The 13,512-nt window shown below is 47.8% G+C and overlaps 1 protein-coding gene across 3 annotated transcripts in view; it reads right to left on the bottom strand.

Moving 5' to 3' along the window:
* Positions 1–1,698: 1,698 nt before the first annotated feature.
* Positions 1,699–13,512, bottom strand: part of COLGALT2 (collagen beta(1-O)galactosyltransferase 2) — an 86,038-nt gene continuing 74,224 nt past the window's right edge. For all 3 annotated transcript variants that reach the window (XM_075936774.1, XM_075936772.1, XM_075936773.1), the window contains exons 8-12: positions 9,169–9,275; positions 8,032–8,164; positions 7,510–7,637; positions 7,027–7,233; positions 1,699–4,799 (exon numbers count right to left, since the gene is read on the bottom strand). In XM_075936774.1, coding sequence (XP_075792889.1) covers positions 4,523–4,799; positions 7,027–7,233; positions 7,510–7,637; positions 8,032–8,164; positions 9,169–9,275 — 852 coding nt within the window. In that variant the 3' untranslated portion in view covers positions 1,699–4,522. The remainder of the gene's footprint in view (positions 4,800–7,026; positions 7,234–7,509; positions 7,638–8,031; positions 8,165–9,168; positions 9,276–13,512) is intronic.

Raw genomic sequence — 13,512 nt, 5'->3', positions numbered from 1 at the left:
GTTCTCATGGAGAAGGTGGGGGACAAGTGCTAAAATGAAGCCAAAGCGATTTTACATCCAGCTTGATTCAGTCCACAACTGTGCTACATCAGGACAGGTGCAGAGGTCTCACTGAGTCTTGTCATAAGCCTCTAAGGTTGGACGGGAGAGGGGGGCTGGTATTGAATATTTAATCCAAAAAAATGTACTGACTGGTTTATAGTTACCCGGTTGTGTTCGGCTTTTTCCCTTTGTGGAGTCTTCTTTCCCCTTCCCCCTCTTCCACACATGGGGCACTGCTGTTCTTCCTGCTCCTGCTCTGTGATGAGCACCACCTTGTCTCTATTTCAGAGGTGGCCATGTTCTCACAGCTCAAACTCAGAGCACTGTTCTACCAAGCACTGTCTCTATGCCCTTCTCTGTTCCCCAGCTCTACGAACCCCCAACTAACCACTTCCTCCCCTAATAAAACCCTTCCCTGTACAATGGAGATGTGCCAAACGGGGGCTTTCCTTTCTGCAAACTGTCCTTCCCCTGGTGGTCCCTGCAAAGGCAGTGGTGGCCTGGAGGAGAAATGGCTGTTTTCACAATGAGCAGCAAGCTAGTAGCAGCATTTCCATCTGCTTCCTGGCTGGGTAAGCCACTGCTGGGCCAGATCTGCCCCGTTTCTGAGGGAAGCATCTTCATGGCTCTGTTCACATCCCTAAGGAAGGAAAGGCCCTGGGTGCTTGCACAGTATCCTCCTCCATGGGAACTAGCCCAGCACTAGGCCCAGCTCCTTCCAACCTGAGATTTAGTTTCCCTGGCGCTCTCCCACTGAAGGCAGGCAGTGTCGCACTGAACACTGCCACCAGCTGGCCAGCCAGGCACAACATGGACGTCAGTCTGTCCTGCTGGCTGCAGACCTGATTATGGGATTCTCCTGCTAGCTGTGCGGGGGTGGGGAGGGGAGAGCTGAAGTTTTGGTGTCCCCCACATCCCCATTTCTACAGAGCAGGAGTTGTAGAGGGGGTGCAGAGCTCCTCCAATCTGAAGCATGTGAGTGGCATGAGGAGGAGGGAGGAGATAACAGCAAAACAGATTTCCCTTAAAGAGACAGAGCACGGCTTCTCAAAAACTTGGCCAGCACATGCACATGCTGGCTACGTCTACACTGGCCCCTTTTCCGGAAGGGGCATGTAAATTTCACTAGTCGTCGTAGGGAAATCCGCGGGGGATTTAAATATCCCCCGCGGCATTTAAATAAAAATGTCCGCCGCTTTTTTCCGGCTTTTAAAAAAGCCGGAAAAGAGCGTCTAGACTGGCCCCGATCCTCCGGAAAAAGTGCCCTTTTCCGGAGGGTCTTATTCCTACTTTGAAGTAGGAATAAGACCCTCCGGAAAAGGGCACTTTTTCCGGAGGATCGGGGCCAGTCTAGACGCTCTTTTCCGGCTTTTTTAAAAGCCGGAAAAAAGCGGCGGACATTTTTATTTAAATGCCGCGGGGGATATTTAAATCCCCCGCGGATTTCCCTACGACGACTAGTGAAATTTACATGCCCCTTCCGGAAAAGGGGCCAGTGTAGACGTAGCCGCTGTGTCTGTGACACAATTTGAGTGAGCGTGGCACAAAGTCTCTCTCTCACACACACACACACATACACACACACACACACTCACACACACACTTTCTCCCTGTAGCCCCAGCCCAACCCCTTCCCCTGAGACCCCGCACCTTCTGGGAGCCTAGAGCCGGCCTGAAATCACATACCAAAATTTGTGAACTGGGCCCCCCGCCGTAAACTTATTTCCCACCCCTGAGCCTTTTTCTGTTACCTTGTTGTGCCTTTTTTAACACCCCTTCAAAGATGCCCCAAACAGCATGGCAAGCCCCCCCATCCTATTCACCCGACATTCCCAGTCCAAGAGCTCGCTGGCAAAGTTCCAGGAGTCCAGTTTAGCACCATGCAAATTAAGACTACGCACAGCTAGTCAGCTTGCATCCAGTTCTATGTATTATCAGACCTGCTGACAGACAGTGACATGTCTTCTTTAAGAAAGAGCACAACATTATGAGCAATTGTTAAAAAAAAAAAAAAAGCCAACCACCGCTCCAATGTACAGATCATTCATAAGGTGGAAAAAAAATTTCTTTACATTTTATGCCAGGAGGATTTTTTCCTCCTTTTTTCAAAAATGTTGTGTTGTACAGAAAGAGATCTAAATCTACATCAGCAAAACCTAAAGGTAGACCAGATCACCTGCCATTTGGGACACTTACATACATGGTTTACAATGCTGACATCTTACCCAATACTGAGTGCACTGGAACTCATCCAAAACAGGGTAAGATCACTTGTCACAGTGAAACAGCTATAAAAGGCAAGTTGCATTTTTGTCCTGCAATACACAACTCTCATGCAGCCGTCCAACAAAGTACAGCAGACTTGACACCGCTCACATGTTCCTGGTTTTCTTATTAAAGAGACTTTGCCAAGTAGTTGAGGCCCAAACCCATCAATGAGGAAACTGGAACAGGTGTTTTTAAGTGTGTTGATTGAGAAGGAAACCCAAAAGGTTTGTATCCAGGAAACAGGAAGCGGAACTGCCAATTAACAGGAAGTAGCACTGACTGAATTTGATTCACTGTTCAGTTGAATAAAATGATTTAAAAAAAAAAGAAGCAGCCTCAGTGTTAAAAAGCACGTTGGATTTTAAAAGATTATTAAAACTGAAACCGCTAAGGCACAGCATTGTAACTGCACTAAACCAAACTTTGCTGCCCCACCCTTGCCCCTTCCCTGAGGCCCCACCCCCCACTTGCTTCATCCTCACTCCCTTTCACCAGGCTGCAGCAGGGGGTTGCAGTGGGCAGGCATACAGGGTCTGGGCCAGGACTGTGCGCTCGAGATGGGGCCAGAAATGAGGGGTTCAGGGTGAAGGGGAGGGTTCAGCAGAGGATTGAGCAGGCTGCAGCAGAGGATTGAGGTGCAGCCAAGGTGAGGGCTGAGCGGGATGGGAGAAGAGGGATTTGGGGTGTAGGAGGGGATTTCAGGCTGGGGCTGAGGGGTTCAGTGCCAGGAGGGGTGTGGGCTCTCAGATGAGGGGTTTGAGGTGCAAGAGGGGGCTCTGGACCAGGGCAGGGGTTCGGAGCAAGTCTGCGTGTAGGAAGGAAATTTAGTCTGTGGCAGGAAGTGGAGGGGGCAGGGTCCCAGCAGAGCCCAGTTTACCATGGCTCCCAGGAAGCAGCTGCCAAGTCCCTGAAGCCCCTTTTCACATAGTGGGTGGACAGGGGAGGCTCTTCACGCTGCCTCTGTCCCCACAGGTAAGGTCTCTGCAGCGCCCATTGGTTGTGGTTCTCAGCCAATGGGAACTGTGGGGTGGTGCCAATGGGGCTGGGGGCAGCATTGCCTTGCCATCCACCTAGAGAATGGGTTCCCAAACTGGGGTGTGTGAAGAAATTCCGGGGGGAGGGGCGAGAGGTGACCCAGCCACACACACCCTGTCAATCCCACCCCAGGGTTTCCTGCTATTTGGGGGGTTGGCATGAGGGTTTCTCAAAAATCAAAAAGGGGGCGTGATGCAGAAAAGTTTGGGAACCACTGACCTAGAGGCTGCAGGGACCTAGCGACCGCTTCCAGGAGCCATGCAGAGCCAGGGCAGGTATGTAGCTGCCTTAGCATTGGTCCCACTGCGCCACTGACCAGACTATCAATGGTCTGGTTGGCATGCTGCCCGGAGCCCCCAGGCTCCCTTTTTGGCCGGGCATTTAACTCCAAAACCCAACTCCTGGCAACCTACTTAAGGCTTCAGTTCAGGAGGTTTCAGCCACATTTGAGGAGATGACCAGCCTCTCTCTCCTCATGGCGAGGTGGGTGGAGCATCCTGAACTGCAGGAGAGAGGACTCCAGAAATGGGTTTGTATTGCAGCCTGGTGTGGGGGCTCACGTGATAGAAGAGGTGTAGATAGCAACACAGATGAGGCATTTTTTAACATCACTGTGATCTTGAGTGATCATTTAAACTTCTCACAGCTTCGCTCAGAGCATGGGGTCACAAAACAGAAACCAAGAACAGTTAACGTTATGCAGCAGCACAATGACAACCATCTGGAAAGGACTTACAGGTGTCCATCTCAGAACACCTACATATATTAATCTTTATAAATAGAGGAGTCTACACCAGGAACTGTAGAAAAACGTCATTCAAGGAAATTTCGTAATTTTCCTTTGTAAATTAGTGTCAACTCAGCGCGCCATGGAATCCAGTTCACCACTTCACAGAGCTTTCAAAGTTACAAACCCCTGCAAGAGTGGACTGGAGTTTACCAGACCTTCTTTAGAAGTCTCTGTTTTTCTGCCATTCTGGTTCAAACCCCTTTTTCCACTTTCCCCAAAACTAGAGATTGGGTGGGTGAAGTCAGTGAGATCCAATTTTCTTTGCCGCTCAAGATGGTGGGAAGGCGACCGCGTTAATGTCTCTAGACGCTTTAAGGTGAAAGCGAAATTGTGAGGCAGGTTCTGCGGCTGCTGCTGTCAGAGTCACTCAGCGGGGAGGGGAGGCCGTCAGAGTTCATCCCTCGACGACGACGCATCGAGAGATGGCTGGGGGGCCAAGGCATCTTTGTTCTGGGCATTGCTGTGGATCTGGCCCTGTTGCCGGGACTTCCAGGAATGGGCTCTGTCCCAGTCAGTTGACACAGTCTCATTGTCCCAGATCGTGGATGTCTCTGTGTCACTGAGGTAACCCGGCTGCCCTGTGTAATGGGTGGGATAAACAAGCAAGGGCTCTGCTGAGAAGGCTTTCAAGTCTCTGGGCTCATAATATTCCTTGTATTTCTCTCTAGAGAGCGTGGGGTTAAAAAAAAGAAACCAACAGCGATTAGTGTTATGCAGCAGCACAAGGACAACTATCTGGAAAGGATCGCACACATGCAGCTCAGAACACACCTGTATAAATACAAAGATTCTACACTGGGAATTGTGGAAAGACGTTTCTGGTGTAGAAAACAAATTCCTATGGCCGAAATAATTCACCCAGCCCCACCGTGCTTGCTTTGCCTTTCCATGACTTATGAGCTAATCTGCTGAGCTAGGACCAGTCGGTAGGGTTAGATGCTCATCATCTGGGCAAAATAACTGAAAGCTTGAGGTGAACTGAGCAGTGAGGATAGTATTAGTCCTTCTGGAAAAGATATTTTTATGCAAGAAAAGAACGGATCCTAAAGAATCACAAAGAAATTCAGAAACCACACACTTCGCTCCCAACTGGAAAGCAGCCAACTCTGCAACGGGACTGCCATGGCTCCGTCCCCACTCTGGGACGATAAATGCAGGAGTGGGGGCTAGCAAAAGTACCCGAAACCCTTATCTACCAGGCTTTAGTATAAAACTTCCCCCCCAAAATCTTAAAGTGTAGAGACATCAGATCCCATTTCCCAAACCATAAAACAATCAAACGGATTTATCTAAACTTTTCCCTACTTACAGAAAGTGAAGAATGGTTTCAGTAACTGGAGAGGAACTTCCCCAGCGACAAAGGAGGGGAAAACCCCAAAAATCCTTTGTCCCACCTACGTTTTTATGGGGTGCCTGCCACCTGGTTTAGGTAAGGGACATAGTTCCCCAGGATGTTGGCTAACCCTCCTGATCATGACTGAGAAATGCAGTTATCTGAACAGCATATTTGCATAACAGTGTTTGGAAGCGTATCAGGCCCATCTGGAAATTCTCCTGGGACTGTAGACCCACGGTGGCAGAGATTCCTGGGTGTTGGTGTTTGATATGCCAATGAAAAATTAATTCTTCATTTCTGATTTGCACTGGTTGGGTGGGATTTTTAGACGAGTTCAGGGTTGGCCTAACTCTGCTGCCACTGAAGTCAGTGGTAAATCTCCCTTCGTCTCCCATGGGAGCAGAGGTAGCCGAGAGATAACAGAGGTTACGTCCATGCCAACAGTTTTCTCACAATCTCCTCTGGGCATCGGTACCAGCACAGCTCTGCCAGGGCTCGCAAACTGGTTACTGATGTTTCAAGTGCCACAACTTCCAATCCCCTCTAGACCTGTTCAGGGCCACCCAGTGGTTACGATCACTAAGCCTGTATACAGGACAAGATGACAATTGCCAAAAGGGACCCTGCAGTACCTGTTGGAAATAGAGACCAATGAGGCTGCACCCCAAGTTCTTGTAGGGAGATGTCAGACTGGGTAACTGGCCTCTTGGGAACACGATTAGAGGGAATTTGAGGTGAGCATTTAAAAACAAGGTGAGCTTTCTTACAAAACAAGGAGATCCACATTCAAAGAGATTCCGCCCGTGTTTTGAGACCAACCCCACTTTCTGGGGCTCTCAGAGAAAGCCCTACAGAGCTCTCCCCATGAAGAGGGAGACAGTGTTGGTATGTCCGGCTGGAAACTGGTTACAAAAATGTGACTTCTCCCTGCCACACACACCTTTGCAAGGAAAATCCTGGATTCTGCAACACAGGGCAGTAGTAAGGTGCCAAGTGGATTATGAAAAGGCCCTAAAACCCAGAGTTGTAAAGAGACCTTCCCGGGTACTATGCCAAGTAAAGTATTCCAAAGTCGGCACTATCTAAACCTGTGGTGTCCAATCAGTTTTGAAGCAATAGCCACTATAGTAGCTACTGATACAGCAGACTAGCCACACTCAACCAGCCAAATAGCCACATATAGCTGACAGCTAGCATATTAGACACCACGGATCTAAACAGTCACCATTGGACATCTATAGAGTTACTTCCAATCAGAGATCTCCAGTTGCTTCAAAATTAGGAATTCATGAATGCCAAAAGACCTCTCTGCGGGAGGATATTATTACAGAAACTCAGGCACAGGAAGGTCAGAAGATTGGCTCTATATCTGCAGCAGCGCTGACAATATCCAAAAATCATAATAATATCCAATAATGTCCGGTCCTCTGCTCCACCTTCTAGCTTACGCTAGGATGATGCACTGTACAAACAGCAACAGAAGATCCAGGTTAAGATCAGTTAGCAAGGTACAGTTCATGCAAAGCCAGCTGACTTCCCAAGGGATTTTACTTACACAGGGTGCTTGTTGTACATGATCGGCAGGAATTCATCCACCGGCAGCATCTTGCTAAAAGGTTCAGCTGCAATTAGTTTCTGGGCCCCTTCAAAGGAGATTGCATAACCCAGGGTCCAGTAAGAGTAATCTGCTTCTACAAGGTTCATTACGTTAGGCACGGCCTTCTCAGGGCGCTGCACCTGAATCCTTTTCCGACCAATGTAGCTGAAGGAGAGAAGACCCCATCAGAGTGGTTGCTTCCATGGTCACCTCTATAGGACAATCCTGCTGTAACTGGGACAAGAGACTCAACCAAGGGTGAGCAAAGGGCTTGAAGTCATGGGGGACTTTCCACAGACTTCACTAGCCTATGGGTCATGTCCAAAGTGCACCCCACAACTCAAATGCTACTCCTGGAATTCTCCCGTGCCACAACTACAGGTCCCAAAATGCAATGCACTGGTCGAGGGCAGTGAAAGGTTTAGGGGGAAGACCACTTACATGAGCTCCCAATCTAGCTGAACTTGCTCGATATCATCCATCAGTTTCATGAGCTTCCTCTTAAACTGATGCTCAAAGCGCACGTCGTCTTCGATAACAAGCGTCTTCTCCAACTCTCTGTTCACTACCTGAAAGGCATGTTTTGCAATCAGACCAAAATGGCCCATGTGCTGCCGAGGGACCAGTTCTGCTTCCTCTGAAGCTACGCTGTGGAACCCACTGGGAACAGGCCTGAGCGCCCATGCTGTTTGATCAGCATAAAGGACCTACATCAATGGCTGTTCTTCAGAATGGGGGACATTCAATTCCACTTGGGGTAGAATCAGAAAAACCTCATAGATGAAATTCTGCAACAACATTTGACCTACAACAAAAAAGCTGCTCCAGTGTTTGAAAATCGCAGCCTTCACGGCGATCCTGGGGTATTTACACCAAACTAAGAGACTACCTAAAAATAAAACATTACTTCCTGCCCGCAGCATCTCAATGTAATACAACCGCCAGAGCCCAGACGTTTTTTACCTCTTTCCAGATATAGAAGTGGCTAAGAAAACAGCCAATTTCCCCCCTGGTTAGTGGCCTGGAAGAATAAGGATCCTTGTAACCAGGCATCATGTCAATTTTCAGAGCTTTCAGCTGACTTGTATTCAATGCCCTGAGGAAAAAGAGAGCTACTTTCAGTACCAAGAACCTTCACAAATGTTACTATTTACTCAGGCACAGACCCAATGACATTGATTAGCACTGAAAAGGCTTCCCCGATCTAGGGAAGGTCCCCAAACGGGCTGTGTATTTGTAGCTGGACCCAGTTTAATTTGATCTAAATCATGCCAAACATAAGAGATCATTTAAGACACTCACCCTTAACAGTTTCAAGAAACTGCAGAGTTTTAAAAGGGTCATAGTCATATTGTCAAGAACACTGTCGCTATATTCAAACTGGAAGGCTATAGAACCTCTAGCTCACTTTTCATCATGGTAGGATTTTGTTTGCTTTTTCATATCTCTAGAGCATTCAGTATTGCATTTTCTTAAAGTCAGTTTCACTTTCAAGTTCTAATTGTCCTAGCATTAGAAAGGTCACTAAGGTAGAAAGACATCAGAAGACCCAAACTTCCTAACTGTGTCACTGATTTCCTGAACATCCTAGGAAAAGTCACTCAGCCTGGGACTTTCACATGGGATCTGGGCAGTTGGCTCCCTTAGTGAACCACAGCCTTAACCTCAATTTTCCCATGCATAAAATGGAGATTGCTTTGAGAATCACAACAACAAAATCTGTCTCTTGTGTTTATATTACTATAAGGTAGCACAATGCTGCAGCACTGGGGTCGTATATATTGCAAGGGAATATTTAAATGCCCCCAAAAGTCTTCATTATGATTCCCTATTTAATATTATGACATTTCTTCTCTCCAAACTTTATCTTGAAGAGAACTTTAATTCTGGGCCCAAACTGACTTATTGGTTCTTTCACGGAGATTGGGCAGAATAAGAAAAGAATAAAACAACAGCATGTTCACATTTTTTTTCAAAACTGCATCAAATAGCACATTAAAAATGATAACTCAATCACATGGCATCAAGGAGAATTGACTGAAGTCCATCAAGGTAGCACAAAGTTCTGCTACGAAGAACCAGATCTTTCCAAAGACTCACTTGCCATCCACAGCCTCTACTATCTTGACTGCAATCTCCTGCTCGTACAGTGTCTGCAGCATTCGATCCCGTCTGTCTTTTCGACGCTTCAAGTTGATCATGAAAATCTAGGTTGAGAGAGAAGAACATCAGAAAACTCTTCCTCAGTCAAAGTCCAGATCCAAACTCGTGTCAGAGCTCAGCAGGTTTTAGACCCTGTTAAAGCTCCAGGAGCATTTTCATTTCAGAGCACTGTTTTTGGATTACTATAAATGTATCATGGTGATAGAAATGTAGCCGTGTTAGTCAAAAAACAGGACTATGTAGCACTTTAAAGACTAACAAGATGGTTTATTAGATGATGAGCTTTCATGGGCCAGACCCACTTCCTCAGATCAAATAGTGGAAGAAAATTGTCACAACCATATATACCAAAGGGTACAATTAAAAAAAATGAACACACGTGAAAAGGACAAATCAAATTTCAGAACAGAAGGGGGATGGGGGGGAGGTAAATGTCTATGAGCTCATGATATTAGAGGTGATAATTGGGGAAGCTATCTTTGTAATGGGTAAGATAATTAGAGGCTTTATTCAAACTTGTGTAAAGTGTCGAATTTTAGCAGTCATTTATCATATCAGCTGAAATTTTGCATATTTTTCTCAGTCCAGCTGCTAATTTTTATGGGAAGGTAGAGGAAAAAGACAATTCAGTGAAGTTTATGCATGTGTGAAAGAGGGAAAGCATTTTTGCCTTGTTAATAAAAAACATCAAATCTGACCTTCTTGGATCAATTCCAGCACCTCCCCTATTTGGAGAAGAAACCTGAAATCTGGCCGGGACATTAAGTCAATGACTTAAGGGGTTTTGAAAGTTTATCCATAAGATCCTAAGTGTCAAAATCATTTTTTGAAAATAGGAATTAGGCTCCTAAATCACTTAGGGGCTTTTGAAATCCCCATAATCCCTACCCTATGATGTGTCTGTCTACATTCTGTTACCCACTTTGATGTGAGCGAATTAAGAGTTTTATAAAACATACCAGGCACACGGAGCACACTGATTTGTTACGTGGTTAAGATTTGGTATATTCCATTAAAGTTCCACTTGCCCTGCAAATGCCCAAGCACAGACTATCCATTCAATCTGGGCTTGAATCAAATCCCCTCAGAGTCGAGAGAAAGAACTGTGTTAATTTCCGTGGGTTCTGAATCCCTCAACCTCTGGCTGGCCCTTTGCACAGGTGAGTTAGAAAGGTCTTTTATAACATGTCAGTGCATGGAGTATGCTCTGTAATGTGTGTTTGGAATGAGAACCCTACCCTGTTCTCTACACTGGGCCAAGAACTGGCCCTGACACACCCTCTTGTGCCCTGACTAGAGCCTTTCAAACCCACCTGACCCAGACGGGACTGGAGTACCAGCAGCGGGTTGAGTCTGAAAACAACCCCTCCCTCTCCGGTTCTGCTCAGGTCATCTCTGATCACCTCCTCCTGCCGGTGGGATCAGCCCACTGCTGCCACGTCACCACTCTGCAAGTGATGCCGAGTTCACCTGCCAACGAGCCACAGTGCTAGGGGAGGGGAGGACTTGATTCCAGTCCTCAGGCCAGGAGCACAGGGAGGCGGCAACACTCCGCCCCCAGAATGCCTACAGTAGGCGCTCTAGGGGCGGAGTATGGGCATGGCCAAGCTGGCGGTTTGGGAAGGCTGTGCCTAAGCCGCCGGATGCCCATGAGTAGGGGCCTGACAAGAAACCTGTATCCGAATCGGAGAACGCAGGTTAAACCTCCCTAGTCCAGCACCCTTGGGACCTGAGTGGTCCCGGACCAAAGAATTTGCTGGACCAACGGAGACCAATGCACCCAGATCAATACATTTTCTCGTGGCTGCCCGCTGCCACCTGCGGCTCTGCTCTCCCTTCCCCCGCCTTGCAGCTCTGCTGTCACCTAAGGGCTCTGCTTTTTCCCCACAGCTTTGCTGCCTCCTGGGAGGGCTCCGTGCTCTGCCCGGTGGCCCTGCTGTTGCCAGGGGCTCTCCCCAGCAGCCCCGCTGCAGCCCAGGACTCCTGTGCTCCGTCTGCCTGAGTCCAGCAATGCACCCGGTCCCTGGACAATGCCGGACCAGGCAGTGTTGCCGGACTAGGGAAATCTGGATTAGGGAGTGTCAGCCTTGTAATATAAATACACAGGTGGCAGAGATAAGGTTGTGAGAGCAACATTAACTTTGGCATTTTACTGACTTCTAAATGCTTCACTTTGCAACCACAGCACTCTTAATGCACAGCTGTATGCTGAATTAGAAAGCAGGGGCCAGTTGTGCACTTTGGATCTGGAGTTGAACTTCCCCAAAACACTAGGATGTTTGGATCCAGGCTCTTCTTTGGGCCAATATCTGCCCAAAGATGAAGTTGACATGGTAGAAAGCACAGATCTTTACTAATTGCTGTGTCTATCTTTGGATTACCAATGTGCCTATCACCCTAATATCCGGACACAAGTGAAGCAGGGTCTGCAATGCTGGGTATTTTTAATTACTGCAGATCCTGGACATTTTCTGCTGGTTTGGTCAGAATCAGAGGTGTGCTCCCAAGATGCATCCCGGGCTGGTAAACAGAGATTTCTGGCAGCAGCAGTTAGTCCAGGCTAAGCAGACATATTTTGCCTGGGCCCGGGTAGACTGCAGCCCTTCCAAGCACCCACATTCCTAGGTAAAACACAGACTGCCAGGGATGTGCTTCTCTCTTCAGGCAGCCAAGAACAAGTTCAGCCCTGAGGCCAAATAAAAACCAGACTAAGTCCCAGCCTGGTGGAACGGCAGTAATACTAATAAAATATCAGGCCATTTAAGTGCAGCCACAAGCAACAGCCCAAAAACACACACAGGAATCCAAACATAGAAGACCAAACAAATACAATCACACAGAATCCAGACCTAAATAGCCTCGTCCATAGAAATGTCAGACCGATCCAAGAAAACAAAATACAAGGCTCCCCCAATTTCAGTGATTCCCTCAGTGATTACAACGTCTCTGGCAGCTGCGCAAACAGGCACTGCATGACTCCTCGCAAGGTTTTCTGCCTCAACACAAAATGTCTTAAACCCTGGTACTCCGAGTGGAGCATAGGTCATCTACAAGTATCCTCCATTTCACTCTGTCTTGAGACAAAACTGCTAACGGACTCCAGAAGTGCCCCAGTTGTTGCTCTTCAATCTTAGTTTCAATTTCAAACCCAAAATGTAAATCCGGGTTATCCACAGCACAGTTTCTCTCCTCCTCTCTCACTCTCCAGTTCTCCCCCCTCCCTCCCTGTCTCTTTCTGTTAGTACTTTGCCTCTGACTGCACCTGGCCAGCTCTAGCACCGCAGGACAGGAGTTGCTGGAGGGATGATTTCTGCACCAGACTTCCTGGGCTCTGCTTCAAACATGTTCCCAACTGTTTTGGGTAAACTAAAAACAGAGGCCACAGTGGACAAGTGGCTCTCAAACAGGAAAATGGAGTTAGGACTCCGGACCAGCAATACAGACTATTCAATGAACACGCACAGACCCCGTCGCACAGACTTTGAGCCACAGAGCTACGAATGTACAGCTTGAACGCCTGACTCTCTTCAGTCACCCTCACTAACAGCTTTGCAAGGGCAACAAAACAGCGTCCTTATTTCTTCATGGAAAGCAGGAGAAATTGACCCCCCCACACACACACACATAATGAAGTTCTTCAAGAATAAGGAAGCTCTCTCCAAGCACCCTGAAGCCCTACCCATAGAACCCAAACCCTAGCTCCAAGTTCCCTTCCCTCGGTAGCCCTCTCCTTAGCTCCGAGAACACTACCAACAGGAATCCTAACCTTAGGCAAGAACCCTGCTCTAAATACCATACACTTAGGAACCTGAACCCCAGATGCCAATACCCTACCTATAGGTACCCTAACACTACCCCAAGCACCCTACCCCCACAAAGTCTAAGCCTAACTACAAGTATCCTCCCCCCAGGAAACCTAATCTTAGCGCAAAAGGAGCTGCCAACCCCTGGAAACCCTAAGCCTATGGCAGAGAGCCCTACCCCCAGCAATCCCAACCTCACGCCACATGCCCTGTCAATAACCCAAACCCTAGCTCCAAGTGCCCTACCCACAAGAACCCTAACCCTACATCAAAGTATCCACACACAAGAACCCTAAACCTAGGGCAAGGAGCACCGCTCACAGAAACCCTAACACTTCTTCCAAGCATCCTACCCTAACGCAAAGGCAGGGAACCTACCCATAGAAATCCTATCCCTAGCTTGAAATGCCCTACTGATAGCAACCAGGACCATAGCTCCAACAGCCTTGCCCATAGGAACACTAACCCCAGGGTTGAG

Source organism: Pelodiscus sinensis, chromosome 9 (genome assembly GCF_049634645.1).
Source record: "Pelodiscus sinensis isolate JC-2024 chromosome 9, ASM4963464v1, whole genome shotgun sequence".
In the NCBI taxonomy this organism is placed as follows: domain Eukaryota; kingdom Metazoa; phylum Chordata; order Testudines; family Trionychidae; genus Pelodiscus; species Pelodiscus sinensis.
This window is presented reverse-complemented; position numbering and strand designations above follow the sequence as displayed.